Genomic DNA, 17747 nt, shown 5'->3' on the forward strand with positions numbered 1-17747 from the left:
CCCCGCATCGAATGTGTTAATCAATAGGAAATGTACTCTGAAGCCAGCTTGTACAGTTCTAATCTATAAATCAATAATTCGGCCCTTGATTACATATGCATCTCCTATCTGGGGATTAGCTATATCAAAAAACAAACTCTTCAAAATTCAAGTGATTCAAAACAAAATTCTAAGAATAGCGGTGAATGCTCCCTGGTTTGTTAGAAACAGATATATACATGAAGAACTAGGAGTGGGGTCTATCTCGGCCTTTATTGAAAAAACCACCTCAAAATTTCTAAAATCTTTAAACAATGTTCCTGGTGCATTAACTTTTCATCTTGGTGAAGCAACTGGGAACAGGAGGCTACGTCGAAGGCTCCCTCAAGATCTATTGGAGGAATGAAGCCTAAAGAAGATTAAATTATTTCCCTAAATTAATGTTACAGGGTATCTCAGGTTTGGGCGAACCCACGATGTTATTATAGTTAATTTCTTTTAATTTTGTTAACACTTCTGTGTATAATGTCTACATTGAACCAGAAATAAATGATGCTATAAAAAAAATCTTTGTAGGCTAACATTAAAAAATCAACAAGGTTAATATTGAAAAATCAATTTTTACCTATCATCAAATGTTATGGCGAGTAACAGGACCAGCTTATAATATTTGAGATAATAAATATATTTAATATCATGGTATGAATTTTGTCACAAGTATTTTGTCTTTGTACATTTTTTAATATTTATATAGCAATAAGATAATACTAAAGTCATATTTCTCTTACATGTCTCATATATAGTGATGAAACTTAATGACTTTAAAAAGAGATGGTATCTAAATAACTCTCCACCCTCATTTTGCATTTGGTTATTTTACTAAATATTGCTAGTAAATTGCCCTCTATATGGAATATTGTTATTTGTATTGTATGTCAAATGGTTTAAGATATTTTGAAACTAAAAATTCAAAATTGACTAGATTTGTTCCGTTAAGGTTTCTTTAAATAGGTATTCCACACTAAGCTAATTTCAGTGGCCTCTTGAAAAATTGTGTTATCTGTATATGTTGGCCTAATAAAGTTAAAAACACACACACACAGTTTGAGAAAGGAAACAATAGTACTTGACCAAATGTAGGCCGATTGTTATCAAATGCAAAGGTTAAAAGTTACAATGTCCCGGTTAAAATAGTTCATTCAACCAAGATTTTAGGATTCGGCGTTTCCTTTGAAATTTCATGGTTATTGGTTATTATGTTTTTTTTTTTTCAAAAGTCACATTAAAAAAATCAGGTGTTATCTGTGAAACTACAGTTAAAGAGTTGAGTAATACAAATACTTAACTTCTTCAACATTAATTAGGCCCATTACATTTTTCTTACAAAAATAGTATTGGTTAAGAATAAAATCCGAGTTTAGTTAAAATTTAACATTACAGTATATGTTAACCAGATAGTTTTCATTTAAGGAAAAAGAAATTGCATGTGTGTTAACACAGTTTCTATTACTTATGTATGTACGGTATTTTTAAAAACTTAAATGAATTTACTCATTGATTTGCCTGTCATGTTGAAAACAACCGAATCCACAAAAACTAAATTAGTTTTGTGATTCTTATAGGCCATTTTTATTCTCCATAGAGAGTATTTTTAACTACAATTCACTACAATTCTTAATTTATTATTTAAAAAATTAAACACTTTTCTTATTCCATCATTTTTGTAGGTAGGTATTTGATTTAATTATTGTAACTTTGAAGAAAACGAAACATTATTTCTTTTTAGAAGCAAACTTTATAGAGTGTTAGTATTTTTTTTAAGTTAAATCAATACTTTAATACTTTTAATTGAAATTTTGTTCATCTAATTCTAAATTAGAATTGTTTTACTATCATGCTGTTTTACTATTACTGGTTTCATTGAGTAGTCTAATCTGAAATCTGTAGCAGCTCTTTTGTCAAATCTGTATTGATCTTTCATAGAAATAGAGTAATTTAATAACTTACTTTTGATCTATAAGTATCTACTTAAATCTTAACTGTATCAGAAGAAGTAAATACTTACAGAAGCAATGAGCCTGTTGACTAGGAAGGGCCATACTATGAACAGCACCAATCCAACAGTGGCGATGACAGATCCTAACCCAACCAGACAAGCCTTGGCACAACATGAGCCGACTGAACGAGAGTTGAGAGACTCCCTTGTCAATCCTGGCCTGGAAAACAAAATTAATTTGTTATTTTAGGCATTACTGAGAACATTTTACATATAATACCACCGTCTACCATCCACGTCAAGCAGGAAATTAGCCTATATTCTGTCAGGCTTTTAGGAATTCATAGATTCAAAATTAAGTTGCCCAATTCACATTGAGACAGTTTGCAAAAAGTTATCTAGAGTAGATTACTCATTATGGAAAATAAAAAAAAATTAAACCAAGAATATTTGAGACTGTTATATTTTGGTCTGTTTCAGTGCCACATACTCTATGGCATTCTTTTTTGGGGATATTTCTCTCATGTAGCTGATATTCTGTTGATTAAAAAAAGGCAGTGCTCAATATTTCTAAATCTAATTCCCTAGCTCATTGTAAGCCTCTTTTCATAGAATAAAAAATCCCAACAGTAGTAAATTTGTACATTTTTCAAGTAGCCTATTACTTGCATTTTCAAACTACTTGCATTAGATTGCATTCTTTCCCCTTTAGAGCTGACACTAATGATTACAACACTATACTTTGGGCAAAGATTTGTGGCGGTTGAGGCATTAATCGGGTGATGTACCTACCCCTAAATTAGCCCTCGCTCGCCCACTCTGGGTTTTGGCCATGAATCACCTACTGGGTTCAATGATAGTTGGTCAAACTAAAAGTGTATTAAAAACATCATTTTTATAACCTGTGTCAAATAACAAGAACATTGAGTCCAAACACAAAATAATTGTGATGATATTAAGTATACACTTGGTTTTAAAATAAAAGACAGTTTTCAGAACAAGGTATATATTTAAGGTTACTGTATTTACAAACTATATGCACTACTGTTCACTAACTATTTACTATTTACAATTATGAGAATAGTTCAGTTCATAAAATGTTGTCCGGTTTATCGCAGGAGCTGAATGTGAAACCAAATAGTCCAGTAAATAGAGACAAAAATAGGGGGGTTAACTTACAAATGGTCCGGTAAGTCTAAATTTTGTATATGTTGTCTAGGATGGTAAGTAGGTGTTTAAAATGAAAAATGCACAATTCTCCACTCTCCGCGCCCGCCGCCATATTGAAAAAATCTGTACTTTCTAGAGATTTTTGCCTATATCTCCGTTTTGGTGCGTTTTAGCAAAAGATATGTAAGACAATTAAATTTCTTATAGTATAAGTATAAAAATTTGGTTCTAAGACTTATGGATACGAAAATATTTAAATTTTTGTACAATAAAACATCAAGTTTTTTGTTATTTTGACAAATCTCTATTGGTCCAATCAAACTAAAAAAACTGACACAGGGAACATTAAAAAAATTCCAAGAAAACGTTTTATGGTTTTATTTTGTAGTGTTGGGTCGGCAGAGTGGCAGTGACATACTAAAAGTTGCCAAAAGTCGGTCTACAGAAAACCTCCTAAAAACCTCCCTATTTAAAATGGCGACTTTTCCCAACATTGGACAAATTTGAAAAAAATATACCACATGCATATTTTATTCAAAATGTTTTGAGGTATTGACTTGGGACAACCACCGAAGTTTATTAGGTGGTTAGTACTTAATTTACAGAGGGAACTCATTTTTGGCCGCCATCTTGGATCCGCCATATTGGATATAAATAAAAAATATTTAATGTAATGATAATGTTGTGACACATCATTATAAACCAGATTTTCACGCTGATTTCAATGTCGAAATCCATTTTTAAATATCTGTTTACGTTTTGAAGATATATTCAAACGAAAACTCTCCCCCATACATTTCTTATGGACGTTTCGTACTTTGAAGGTTTTTAAATACCATTTTCTTATATCTCCAGTTCTTATCAACGCTTGCAGTTCAGTCTAGCCTTTAAATATTCTGGGATGTAAGCGCTTTCATTTGACCTATTGATCATTCAAATCGAACGAGTAAGCAACAAGCTACAATCCCCAAAACAATATGAAATTTAACTTTTTTTAATATTTTTTTTATTAAAAGATGTATATCTCCCGTTGTTAATACGTTAATACTTGTTCGAAATAAAACCATAAAACGTTTTCTTGCAATTTTTTAAACGTTCCCTGTGTCAGTTTTTTTAGTTTGATTAGACTAATAGAGATTTGTCAAAATAATAAAAATTTGACGTTTTATTCTACAAAAATTTTAATATTTTCGTATTCATAAGTCTTAAAACCAAATTGTTATATTAATATTATAGGAAATTTAATTGTCTACAACATTGACATTACATATCTTTTGCTAAAACGCACCAAAACAAAGTATAGGCGAAAATCTCTAAAAAGTACAGATTTTTTCGATTTTTCAATATGGTGGCGGGAGAATTGTGCATTTTTCATTTTAAACACCTACTTACCATCCTAGACAACATATAAAAAATTTAGACTTACCGGACCGTTTGTAAGTTAACATACCTCTATTCACTGGACTACAAATAATTGTGGTATTGGGTATTGTTAAGTACAGGCATACTCTTTGTTTTAGAATAGTAATACTGTTCACACACTTTTTACTATATTTACAGTAGTGTAAATGGTTTGTAAATACAAGTAACCTTATAGATATAATTTGTTCTGAAAACACTCTTTTTTTCAATTTATTCATACAGAGGTTAATAAAAATTGTTACTGTAAAGAAACTAGGGGGAGTTTTAGAATTTACTTAATCAGTAATAATAATGCAGAACTTTATTTTCATCAAGATTCAAGATAGATGTAGACCCCAATAAAAGCAGGGCATCAATATTCAAACAAAAAATGATAAGGTTAAACTTATCTAGACATGACACATGTCTCATGAGATTTGTTATCCCAACAACAACTGATTCATAATTTATTATCATAATTATTTATCATAACTATGACTGATTCATAAGCTATTATCATAATTACATAGTTATTCATAACTATTATTTAAAAAATTATGCCTTTTGTAATCTAGTTTCCTCTTAACAAATAGGTACTGGGTTGAATTTACAGTGACAGTTCATAATTATTAAGAACCTAATCTATCATGATTAGGTTTTGTGTTTTGAAGTTTTGTGAAAAATGGAAAACTAGTTCCAGTTCCATAACAATTTTTAACATAGGGGAAGCATAATGCTCAAATCCAGATTGGAACATATAAATGTTTTATATAATCAGGGTAATTGACTTGAGTACCTACATGATCTATGTGGCCACCTAAAAAACATATAGTTCAGGTGCATTCTAAATAATGGTTCTAAATAATGGGTAAATAAATACTCGTAGTTTAGGAGAAGATACAAATTTAAAAATTGTCCTGTTGAAAATTTCAAAAATAAATAATTATAACAAATTGTAAAATAGGAGAGGCCTAGCTCTCTTTGTTTTGTGATTTCTTGAACAAATACAATGTTGCTAAAAGTAAAATAATTGAATTTGAACTGAAAATCCAGGTCAATATGCAATGCAAACAAAATTTAGATATATTATGAGTAATGACGGTAGAAAATAATATAAGTAGCCTACTATAGTAAGTGAATTAGGATTTTCTTTCAATATTTAGTAAAAATGAATTTACTTGTCAAAAACAAAAATTGTGTCTAAAAAACTATTATAAATACATAAACAAATTAAACCACTATTAAATCCAAACCTAAAACGATTTGGTACCTATCATTAACCCAAAACCAAATTTAAAAACACGGTTTTCAACTTTATAGCAGAGCTAGTCAACAGAGGAATGTACATAAATGTTGTATAACAATTTAGTCTTGCTTTCTACAATTGTGTTTTACTAGACTTACTTGTCATCTAGCACCATTGTGTTGAGGTTTTAAAACTTTCACTAACAGACACAGAGATCAATCCAGCCAGTCAGACTACAAACAACTGGCTACTGGCTAATGTCAACTGGTACTTGCAGTACTCGCTATTGGCTGATGTCACTACGATCATTTAACATCTTCCTGACTAAGCATACTTATGTTGTGGGTAATATCACTGAGATAACCAGTGCTAAGTATGCTTATGATGACAGTGTGTTGCTATTATGAAGAAAATGTATAATATAACATTGACAAAAATTGAGAAAGATTATTAAATAACATTTTTAAATATAGGAAAAACTCTCCTTGATTAAGACAAAGAGATTCTTATTTTATTACAACAACAATGAGAGTAATGAGATTCGTATTACACAGTAGGCTTAAAATTATAAAAATAATCTTTGATCGTGTTGAGTGCCAACTTTTACAAAAGATGTCTTTGATAGATTTATTTTTTGTCATACTGCAGCAAAAACAGCTGTTTTTAATACATGGGTTGCAGATCTAAAGTGGCACTTTTATTCCCTAAGGAGTAAAAATCAGCTGTTGTAAACTTGGATTGTTAGCAATTGCCTGTATCAAAATTATTTATCGATTGATTTAATCCCTTGAAGCGTATTGTTGAATTCTTGTCAATAATTTGACATATCGATAGTCCAAAATAGACGAAATAATCAAATCACTTACTAAACAGCTGCTTTCTTTGTAAAAATCAACAACTGTTGCATTGTACAAGGATTACAGGTTTTGGAATCTATGAGAATTAATCAGGCCTAAAGACAAGTTGCTTGTATGAGACAACATCATACTTCAAAGTTCATTTTTGATGATGGTAAATTTATGTTATTTAAGAAGGTTCTACTCGGTCAGTTCAAGATGGTGGCTAAACATGCTAATGTCTCATCTAGGGCATAGTCTTGATCATTGTGATTATTTTAAAGTTTATTTCAACTCAATAAACACTTTAATAATGCAACGAGGTTCTTTTTTGTAGGACCATGTTTACATGGTAACCAGCCGGTGGGTGGGACCCTCTTAAGGAATTGTTGCACCGATTAGAAAAAATAAAGTTTTTACAATGTTAAAATCTTAACAAGATGCTAACCTGATCATTTAACTACCAACATGAAGAGACTTCTTCCAATTTTAAAAACTATTCATACAAAATAAAACAAAACTTCGAACAAAAAAATAATCAAACCAACTCAATTTCCTGATTAAATAGTTAATCCCTCTCCCATTCCTCTTTCTACATCTACACTGTCAGGCAAAGTTAAGGCTTCAAAATTAAGTGCACAAGATATCTTCTAAAATTGAGATTTTATAAAATTAAGTTTATTCATATAGAATTTTGTTTACAATAACTGTACAATGTACAAGTATATTACAAAATCTTACTTTGATAATGGTAGAGATGATTAATTAACAAAAAATATCCACTCTCTTTAGCCACAGTATCCTTAACCGTTTTATTCCCCATTTATGACGACGACATTCTTCTTAATTAAGTTGTTGAGTTTCCAAACACTGCTGCTTGTATCCTGTTTCGGACTAGTTCCTAAGCCTGAGGGATTTTTGAGCCGGAAAATGGACAACAAATTATTTTTCTCACCACCTTTCAAACCCTTCATGTCCAAGACTTTCTGAAATTCTTGAATATCAAAATCAGGCAGGAGCTTGAGGAACTGGTCTACAAACACAGTGGCAGGTTCTATTGGAGCCATCACCAACTTCAAAATCATTTCTCCTCTAGTCATTCCTGTCAAAATGACTTTAATATAGCTTGCAGGTGCTTTCATATCAACATGAGATCCCAGGGACGGAATGTCAAGTAAAACAGTTTTAAGCATGTGAGTATCCAACAATAGCTGTTCTGCCCCTACTGTACTCAGCGGCTTGCACTTGAACAGGGTCTTGATGAACTTGGAAATTATTGAGTTTGCAAATCTAACACAAAACTGAGTAAAGTATTTTCTTGATGATGAAAGACTATCTTTTATGAAAGGTATGGATGTCTTGAGGTGCGAAGTTATTTTAGTCACATAGGCACTTTGGTCCCCAACAGTTTCTAGAGTCATCCAATCAATCTTACTCATTGCACTTAAAGCAGGTTCACATGCCATTTCCAAATCTTGAACAAGAAGCTGTGTACAGTTAGAAATGACACTATGGAAAATGTCATGCTCTTGAGTAAAGTTGATTTTTTCATATAATGATGGGTCAATTTTTTCTTTCACCTTTTCTTCCAATTGGCGAGTCATCTCGAGGCAGTACTCAGATGTTATTACGATGCAGCATATCCTACCAACATCGGCCTTGGAAAATCTAGATATTTCACCTTCTTTGAGAAAGTTCTGAATGATAGAAGATGCGGAGGGAAAATCTCTTGCAATGCCGTTAACACTAGAGGACATTGAGACACTATTTAAACCTCCAAATACGGGTAAATTGGATTGAAGAATCTTAACAGCATATTCCATTAGATACTTCTTAAATATTTCACAGAGACTAAGCATAGGTAGGCCATTACTTAGCTGGTTACATTGCACCAGGAACTTCTTATAGAAGACAAAAAGATCACCACTTGAAGGAAGGACTCCTTGAATTGTTTTTCTCACTGGCTGCTCATTGTTAAAGTCTTGCTTTGATTCCGTCACAAATCTCTCAAACAAATCATATAAATTTAAGTCAATACTATCAATGTAGATGTAGAGGTATGGGAGAAAACATTCTCCGATGATGTTTTGAAACTCCGAGATTTCTTGTTCTCTAAAAGAGATGGGTTGGTTGTCCTCTTGATTTTTTATGTCAACAAGAATGGGGGCTGATTTTTGTTTCAATGTTTTCTCAATATTTATTTTACTACAGATATATCGGTCCTTCTTTTCTAGAAGTATTTTTTCTGTGAACCTAGCAGAAAGTAAATGTTCAAAAATGGAAGTTCTTTGGATTGCATATAGGAGTAATTTAACGTCAATTTCTTTTGCTCTTTTGTGCATAATTTTGGTCAGTTCTGCTCTGGTAGTTAAGCAAAACTTGATAGTAATCTGTTCAAAAACTTCCCAATGTGGAGGAAATAAAGAACCAAACTTATCCTCACACTGAATTAAGTATTTCTTAAACCATGTGTATCTTTTGTCTATCTTATCCAACCAAGCATTTTCTTCACTATCACAGAACAACACTAAGTATTCATCAAACTGAATTGTGACAAACCACTTTAAAAACTCTTGCTTGACTTTTGGTTCCAAAATATCAATAACCAAACACGCTTCAGCAAGACTTCTTGTTGGGGTAAACTTACTCGCACCAATCCCTGTGAACGCTTTGTGAAAATCATGTTTTATTTGTTCAGCTAAATAATTTTTTATTTCTTGCACATCATCGGTCAATGTCTTTATTTGTGGAATGTCAGTGTACTTAAAGAAATGTTTGACTACATCTACAACACCTTGCAAAGGCATCACAATCTCACCATACTGACGTTTGCCAGCCAGCATCTTAAGAGTGTTCACTCCTCCAACGAGAAAATGAAGATGGTTTATTGTAGTTATTGACGCTGTAAGATTTATTTTGGCACAGTCTAGTTGTTTTATTTCCCTTGTGATTTCTTTCACAGTTTCTTCAGATTGTTCGGCCTTTGTTTTTATCTCTAATGTTTGATTAAACAGTTGCTTTATAACTAGTTGAGCATCTACAAGTGCCCTTCTACCATCCTTTTTTAGGTCAGTTTGACGCCCTACTACAGTACTTATTTGGTTATTGATACCATGGAACTTACATTCAAGCTCTGCTATCACATCATCTATATTAGACAGGGACTGCTCTGAAGGAAATAATGAATTTATATAATCTGTAGGGTTAAAGTCTGGATCATCAAGAGGATCGATACTTGGGATAACCTTGTCAATGGCTTTCTTAACCTCAGGAGGGATAAGCAAGGTACTAGATTCATTAGAAAACTCTTCATCTTCTATACTGGCATTTTTGGATGAATTAGTCATTTTCCTGTAACTGATTATTTTATATTAGGCAATAAACTAATTTACATCTACCTTATAATTATATCAAAGAAGGTAGGCCTAATGTAACGCAATTAAACAAAGAATGAAGCCTGTATTTTCAAACTTCTTGAACTTTCTGTACGGTAGTGGTTTCCGACCCTCCCTAAAATGCTGTTTAAGAGCATTATTATTTTAATGGCAAACTGTTCACTATAGCTGGTATTTTGAGACAATCCCATTGCCACTTTTGTCTGTGCTCGACAGATTTACATCAAGCTTAAGGGCTTGGGTACGATACGAGCGGCGAGCGGCAAGCGGGGAGTGGTAACCTTCGAGCGGCACGTAAGCGGTGGTGGTGGCTACGATACAAGCGGCACATTTACATCCCTCATCAAATTTCCCCAGTTTTATGAGTCAGTTTATACGAAAACGGTATGCTTACCTGCAAGCCGTATTGCAACTATTTTTGCTATCTGACAACTGTTTGCCTTTAAAGAAAAACTTAGTTTTTAGAAAAACCTTAACCCTAATTTGGTCTCATACTTTTCTGGTGACTGAAGTGTCTTAGAACTTCCTCTTTTACTTAACCGTATGCTGTTTGCGAAGATGGCTTTGGAGAAGAAAACGGTTATTTTAGGCCTACCGCACATGAGAGACTTTTTGACGGCCGACTGTCTGGCTGGAGTCGGGTGGACAATCGAAAGGTCGTAAAGACTGCACAAGCCACGACTGTTTAGTCGTCTTTCGAATCTCAAAAGGATGGATATGACAGAAACTGCTGTCATATGTGCGTTACTGATCATATTTTGTGTAAGAAAACGTGAAAGAAAATATTGGTTGTATCCAATATAAATAGTCAAAGAACCTTGAAAGGCCAGTTTTACCTCTTATCCTTGGATTTTAAGGGAAATATTCGGGGACAAATATTTCACGTAGGCCTACTCACGAATGAGTGTTGTATGTCTGAATCAAACTTCAAAGACTTTTTATAAAGAGGGGGCCGTGCCTTCAATCCATCAATAAGTTTATCAACTTTTTCGTCTCGCAAAACACTTGCACTTGTCACAGCCATAACGCACTTGACTGTCTGTGTAGAACACACAACAAAACTTTGTCAGACTGACAGACTTTTTAGTCGTCAGTGTGCGCGTTCAAACTTGTCTCTATGCCTTTATCAATACGACACGACAGTTGAGTCGGGAGCAGTCAGCGGGAAAATCGGTCAGCCCCAAAATGTCCCTACTGTCTTGCTGCGATCGGCCCGTGTGTGCGCTCAGATTTACCACTATGGGGCCGGCTTTGACTACAACAAAATAGTCGGCCGAAAAAAGTCCCTCGTGTGCAGTAGGCCTTAATGGAAGTTAAAGCCTTGGAGACTATTAATTAGGCCACCAAAACATTATACCTACCTACTTTTAGGACAGCAACACACACCTAGGCACAAACGGTATTTTATGTTTAACTAGCTGATGCCTGTCGGCTTCATCCGACTACTTTTGAATTTCATACAAAAACTTTTGATTTTTATTATGAACCGGCTGTAGTTGTGACTTCACTACGGGCTAACGTGGCCTTTTAGATTATTTTTCCATATAGACCTAGTAACAGTTATTAAGGATTAATTGCATTCTTATACCTAGGCTATAGCCTAATCCTCTAAGCTAAATAGACATATGGGACTACTTAAGTCAAACTAAGGGAAAATTCTTCATTAGCCTACAAAAATTAACTGCCTTATGCAAGCATATTTGAAATAGTAATTTAAAGTGTTTTTCTCGGGAATTTAATTTTACAAAACAGTCTGCAGGTGACATAAACTAACAACTCGATTAGGGGATAACCTAAACTTTACCTTCCTAATGTAACCTAACTTCAAAACCCTTAATGCAGTCATGAATTCACATAAAGCACGACCTACCACCCTGACATGCCTAAATAAGAACCAAGATACATGTAATTAGTCCACCAGTACATCTATATCTTTATAATGTGACAAAATACCTTTTACCTATAGAAAACATTATTGACTAGAGAATCACTTTAAATGTTTCTATATATAGTCAACAGTGTTATTATGTTTAATCAACAATGTTATTCTTCTTATCAGCCATGTTACTCTCTTCACTTAACTTTAACTTGAGACGGCGTAGCAAACTAGCACTACGCAGCACTGAGTACCTATGAGTATGAGTAGGCCTACGGTATTTTTGTTTTGTTTTCTAGTTGAAGTGAAGTAAAATTACGTCATTAGGCCTATTTCCAATGGCAGAATCAGAGTGAGTTAATATTGCTTAAAAGTTGTTTCTTCCAGAGCTGTAATTATTAGGCTTAGTTAACCCTTAGAGTGCCAGGCGAGAAATAAAAGTAACGCAAAAAAATGCCGATGATTTTTCCCGAAGGTCGCGCTAAAAATGCCGAGCGCGATCTGGCGATTTTTAGGTTAAAATTTCGTAAAAATCGAATTTTCGATATTTCGACCAACGAAAATCGATGTATCGCATCTAGTAACTTTCGACTCAATGTTAATATATGGGTTAAAAGAATCCGAGTATCCATTCGGTTGTTATGACAACTGTTCGATCATTACGAAACGTCCGGTCAGCCGGACGTTGGCACTTTTGGCTCGTTCTAAAAACGTCCGGTCGGCCGGACGTCGGCACTTTTGGCTCGTTTTAAAAACGTCCGGTTCCCCGGACGTTGGCACTCAGAGGGTTAACCCACAGTTCATTCCACAAGTAAATGTTAATTATCATAGACCAAAATAATTAAATATAGACCGTCAGCTGTGCTACGATTACCATAGGTTCTGGCGCACACTGATGGGAGCGCCATGTAGATACAGCTTTAGCGCTACGTAACTACACGGCACTTCCAGCAGTGAGAACCTATGGTAACCGCAGCATGGCTGACAGTCTATATTTAATTCTTTTTGTCTATTATGTCATCCATCCTACCTTGTTTAACTTAAATATTGTAATGTTGTATATTTTTAGAAATATTCATCGATATCTTGAGAAATATTCATCAGTGGAGGAAAATAATGCTATATTTGGATTCAGGAGGTAAAAACTATAAAGTAAGATAAGTTATCTAAATTAAAAATTCGGTTGGAGGCACCTATTACTAAATAAATAGGCCTACTAAGTTACCTAGGGTACAGTTTCTTAACTAAGCTATGCTAATATCGATTGAAACTATCGATTCGATTAGTAAACCTTCATGCGATTTTTCACCATCAGCAAGTTTGGTTGGTTAGGTTAGGTTATGATGGTTTAATTTGATAATAAATATGTTTAAAAATATCGATTATTAATCAATATTTTCAATTCGATAGTTTCAATCGATATTACCATAGCCCAGTTAAGAACCTGTACCCGTTACCTAAGTTAATGAAGAAAAGTTATGGACACACATGCATTATTGGGGTACAATTTCAAAACTGGGCGGCTATGCTAATATCGATTGAAACTATATGGAATTGAAAATATTAATTAATAATCGATATTTTTAAATATATCTATTATAAGTAGAATGAAACTGTCATAACCTAACCTAACTAACCAAACTTGCTGATAATGAAAAAATCCATTGCCCAGTACAAACTGTACCCCATTATTGTATAGTTTTAATCAATTGCCATGCATAACTTTACATTTAGACAAACTCATAAGGCTACTTACATTATGCTTCTTCAGTCTCTTTGACACACAATAAATCCAAGCAAAACAATGTAAATTAGGTTATGTATGAAGCAAAGCGAAGTAAAATTTTTGAGCGAAATCTTTATTGAATTAGTTCTCTCGAGAGATTACACATTTCTTTCACTATGCCTATGCCTGCCACAGAATAATACAGGAGTTGATGAAATAAAATCGGAAGGGAATCCTTACAGATGCAACGTCGTGATCATTTACATAACCTAGGCCTACACCTAACACAGTTCTTTACTGGTAAGGTAATGGTATCAGCTGTAAGTAAAGAAAGTAATGTAATGTGAAGGTAGCACAAAGCACAAAGGCACAACAATGAAAAACAGCAATACCTACAATCACAATGACCAATGACCAAACTTACAACAGTGAGTGACAACACTGACAACAACAAACAGCTGAGCTGTGGAGTGTGGATAATGTAAACAAATTATATCTCAGCTTTTCTTCATCTGTGTATTGGGCAGCATCATATTATTCCATGTAGCTGTATTAGCATTATACAGAACTATTATAGTTAATTAAATACCGTGTCTCTCAAAAGTTCCACACCCACTGTTATTTCTTTTTTATTAATAGATATATTATAATATTGAGGAAATGTTTATATGATATAGGTTTATATTATATACATGTATTATATGTATATATGTTTTGGTGTATGTAAATTTTCACCCTCTCCCACCAAAAGGGGTAAGTTGAAGTGTTCAAATGTAACCCCCAATGAAGTTGTACATAATTGTAAATATCATAATGAAAGAAAAAGAATGGCGTAAACTAGAGGTATCTACGTCAATTTATCAACAGTTGCGCAATTTCTAATTTTTTTTAATTTTTTTTTATCAAATAAAATATTTATGTAAATAAATGAAGAAAGGATACTTATTTATGGTTGTGAAACCAAACAAGTGAATATTAGTACCTTGATTAAAATTGAATTAACTGTTCAAGTCAGTTTCCAATCGCAGGTTAAATACTGTCCCATGACGGGGCAAGGGTAGCGACCCTGCTTGACCTCATTTGCCAGGCGCTCACTACGAGATAACAGCTATGTTAGCTCCCGACCGCGACACTTTCCAAATTGTAATAAAGCTTTTTTTATAAAACTTTATTAATTTTCGAAAGTTTAAAAAAATAAAATTTGAACTGCCTTAGATTTTAATTGTTTGGATTGACTTTTGTCTTTTTAAAGGGAATTTTCCATTAATAGTACTGTAAGTATTAGTTTGTCTTTTATTGCGACCTTTGCAATTATGTATAACTTGATAGGGGTTTACATTTGAAAATTTAGACTTACCCCCAAACTACCACTTTAGAGGGGGAGGGGATGACAATAATGTACATACACCAAAAACTTCATTTTTAATCATATAAACATATTCCTTGAATATTATAATGTTATCTCTATAAAAAATAACGGGGGGGGAGACTTATGAGACACACAGTATAAATTTTATTGTTCAACATTTCCACCATGTATTTCTTATTATGATTAAAATATTGAGTTAAAAACAATAAATATCTCCTGAGTTGATAAGGTTTAGGAATAAAAAAATGAATAAGGCTTTTCACTCTTGAGGCAGCCCTATAGTTAAACTCCAGTGAGCTTGCAGGCCATGGAATATTTTTATTTCTCCATACTCGGAAATCAATCGCCCTGAGAACATTTCTCTTAGAACAGCCATGGAGTTCATAACTGCATGTGCACATTATACTGGGTATTTACTCAGGGGAGGTATAGAAGAGGCTACGATGACAGCTGAGGGCTTCTTATTAGCTGAGGGAACGCCATTACCGTAAAAAAACGTTCGTTAGCCATCGGCCTCGGTGGTCTAATGATTAGCGTGCCGGGCTGATATACTGTAGGTCCCGGGTTCGAATCCCGCTGGTAGCATTAACTTTTTGCCCAAGATTTTTTTATTATCAGCAAGTTTGGTTGGTTTGGTTATTACAGTTTAATTTTATTACTAAGTCATTATAACATTTTAATTGAGCAATTTCTAGTTTTATTTAATAAACAGAATTATTTTTCCGATTACTAAACTGTTGTTATATTATTTCTTTATCAGCAAGTTTGGTTAGTTCGGTTAGGTTATTATAGTTTAATTTTATAATTAAAAAATAGTAAAATTGAATTTGAGGCATTTATAATTTTATTTTATGAACAGAACTATTTTTGAGATTAGTAAACCTTTATTGCCAAAGTGCTCTCTACTACAGCGCTGTTCACGGAGGAATTTTGAACTAAATGCCTCATTTGTACCTCCCCTAAGTCAGACCCATTATACTGAGACCACACTTGTTTACAAATATTTTGTTGCAACTGTGGTTCAAGAAATTGTTGGAGTATGTTTACATATCGCTCTGAATTTATACTAACAAACTATTGTCCTCTTCGAAGAAATAAATCCCAAATTATACTTTCACTGCTGATTGCATTACAAAACCATCACTTCTTCACTGTGTAGAGGCCACCCTGAACTACCCTATGGTTAGCATTTAGAAACACCCCAATAACCCATATCCTCATCCTGCTCATTTCGAGTTTGCAGCTCAGCAACAATGGACTGATTTTGAGAAAAATATGTCTTGGCTGCAAGTGTGTTGCTCACTCTACCAAGACGTGTCTACTACTGACAGTACTCATGGACAATACTATTAATAGAAAATTTCAAAGCAACAATGTCCTTTGAGCCTACCCATCCTTCGGCAAATCCCCACAACTCATAGCGCCATTATAAAAGTGAAGTGCAAATAAAACTCATTATTAATTGACCTAAGGGACACTTCCCTGCCCAACCCTTAAAAGAATTTGTAAATGAAAAATAATTGAGTATTTTAAAATTCCATACAGCCGAGGGTTACAAGTTACAGCATATATATCATACTCACTAACTTGATTTCCCCAACTAGTCGAAGAACAGGGGTCTCTCTTAGTTTATCTTGATAAAACACCTTTCTTCGTTTCCAATCATCGAAGTTGATTTCAAAACACTGATTGGATTCCCTGAACATCACTTACTAGTTACTACTGATCAAGAAATTCAATAGGTAACAATTGTATTGTTTTTCTAGATAACAACTGTATTATTTAGTACTCACCCTTCAGGTTCTGTAAGAGGCTGCTCATCACTTATCTCTGGCATGTCTCGAGTTTTCCGGTGTAAAAATAAAATGCAACATAATCCCAGTTCCTATAAATCACCCACTGCCAGCCTTCCTTCAATCTTATCTTTAAAGATAAGACACATGTTTGATTTCTGACACATTGGACTTGTCATAATGATAAATTGACTTTTTTAGAATTTAACTTGTGGATTAAAAATCATTACCTATTAAATTTGATTTTGTTCTACTATTCAAACAAAAATATCCAAAGAGAATTTTCTTTTTTTAGGAACAATGTTTTCGTGCTTGAATTTTAAAAGCTGACACATTCATTTTGGAATCTCCCATATTTTATAAAGGTAAGTCTATTAAAAAGACATCTTCAGTAATGAATTAATCTTCTGAAATGATAGTATTGAAGACATTTTACCAAAACTAACCCTTTTATAATCCTTGTTACCTGTAATGATAGGTGTTCTGTAGAAATGTAATATAACAAACTGTTGCTCTTTGTAAGTTGGTTTTACAGTGAATATAGTTATAACATTTTGGTACAGTACCTCAAAAATAAGTCTCTCATGGGGATTATTAAATGAGGCATGTTATCAAGGTTTGCAATACCAAGGAATTAAGAGTAATATAAAATCAAGGGTGATGTATTTGAAAATGATACTTGAGGGGTTTGTTTATGATGTTCTACTGTAATAGGACTTTCCTGAAGGAAAGTTTGCAAACCATTTGAAAACGCATGATAATACTGTATCTCTTAACAGTACGAGTAATATGTTTACTTACGTCCTTATTGTGAAAGAATCAGCAATCAGATGACAGATACAGATAACAATTACGATCAATCAGCAAAGGCATTTCCGTGGTGTACAATGGATGATAAAATAAGACAATGTTTCATTTATGTAAAATCATTATTTCATATCAAAAAGGTACCTATTGAAA

At 33.4% G+C, this 17747-nt stretch overlaps 2 protein-coding genes across 2 annotated transcripts in view; both read right to left on the minus strand.

The window, feature by feature from the left end:
* Nucleotides 1-16908, minus strand: part of LOC128985039 (protein croquemort-like) — a 37746-nt gene extending 20838 nt beyond the window's left edge. The window contains exons 1-2 of the mRNA XM_054404415.1: nucleotides 16788-16908; nucleotides 2045-2195 (exon numbers count right to left, since the gene is read on the minus strand). Of these exons, the coding sequence (XP_054260390.1) occupies nucleotides 2045-2195; nucleotides 16788-16831 (195 nt within the window). The 5' untranslated portion in view covers nucleotides 16832-16908. The remainder of the gene's footprint in view (nucleotides 1-2044; nucleotides 2196-16787) is intronic.
* LOC128986017 (vacuolar protein sorting-associated protein 53 homolog) lies at nucleotides 7319-14030 on the minus strand. The gene is made up of 2 exons (XM_054406094.1): nucleotides 13656-14030; nucleotides 7319-9985 (listed from the first exon to the last, which is right to left on the minus strand). The coding sequence occupies exon 2, from the start codon at nucleotides 9973-9975 to the stop codon at nucleotides 7441-7443; it is 2535 nt and encodes an 844-aa protein (XP_054262069.1). The 5' UTR covers nucleotides 9976-9985; nucleotides 13656-14030; the 3' UTR covers nucleotides 7319-7440.
* Nucleotides 16909-17747: the final 839 nt, after the last annotated feature.

The sequence above is a fragment of the Macrosteles quadrilineatus genome, unplaced genomic scaffold (assembly GCF_028750875.1).
Source record: "Macrosteles quadrilineatus isolate MER2022 unplaced genomic scaffold, UCM_ALF_1.0 Scaffold_2__2_contigs__length_208266976, whole genome shotgun sequence".
In the NCBI taxonomy this organism is placed as follows: Eukaryota; Metazoa; Arthropoda; class Insecta; order Hemiptera; family Cicadellidae; genus Macrosteles; species Macrosteles quadrilineatus.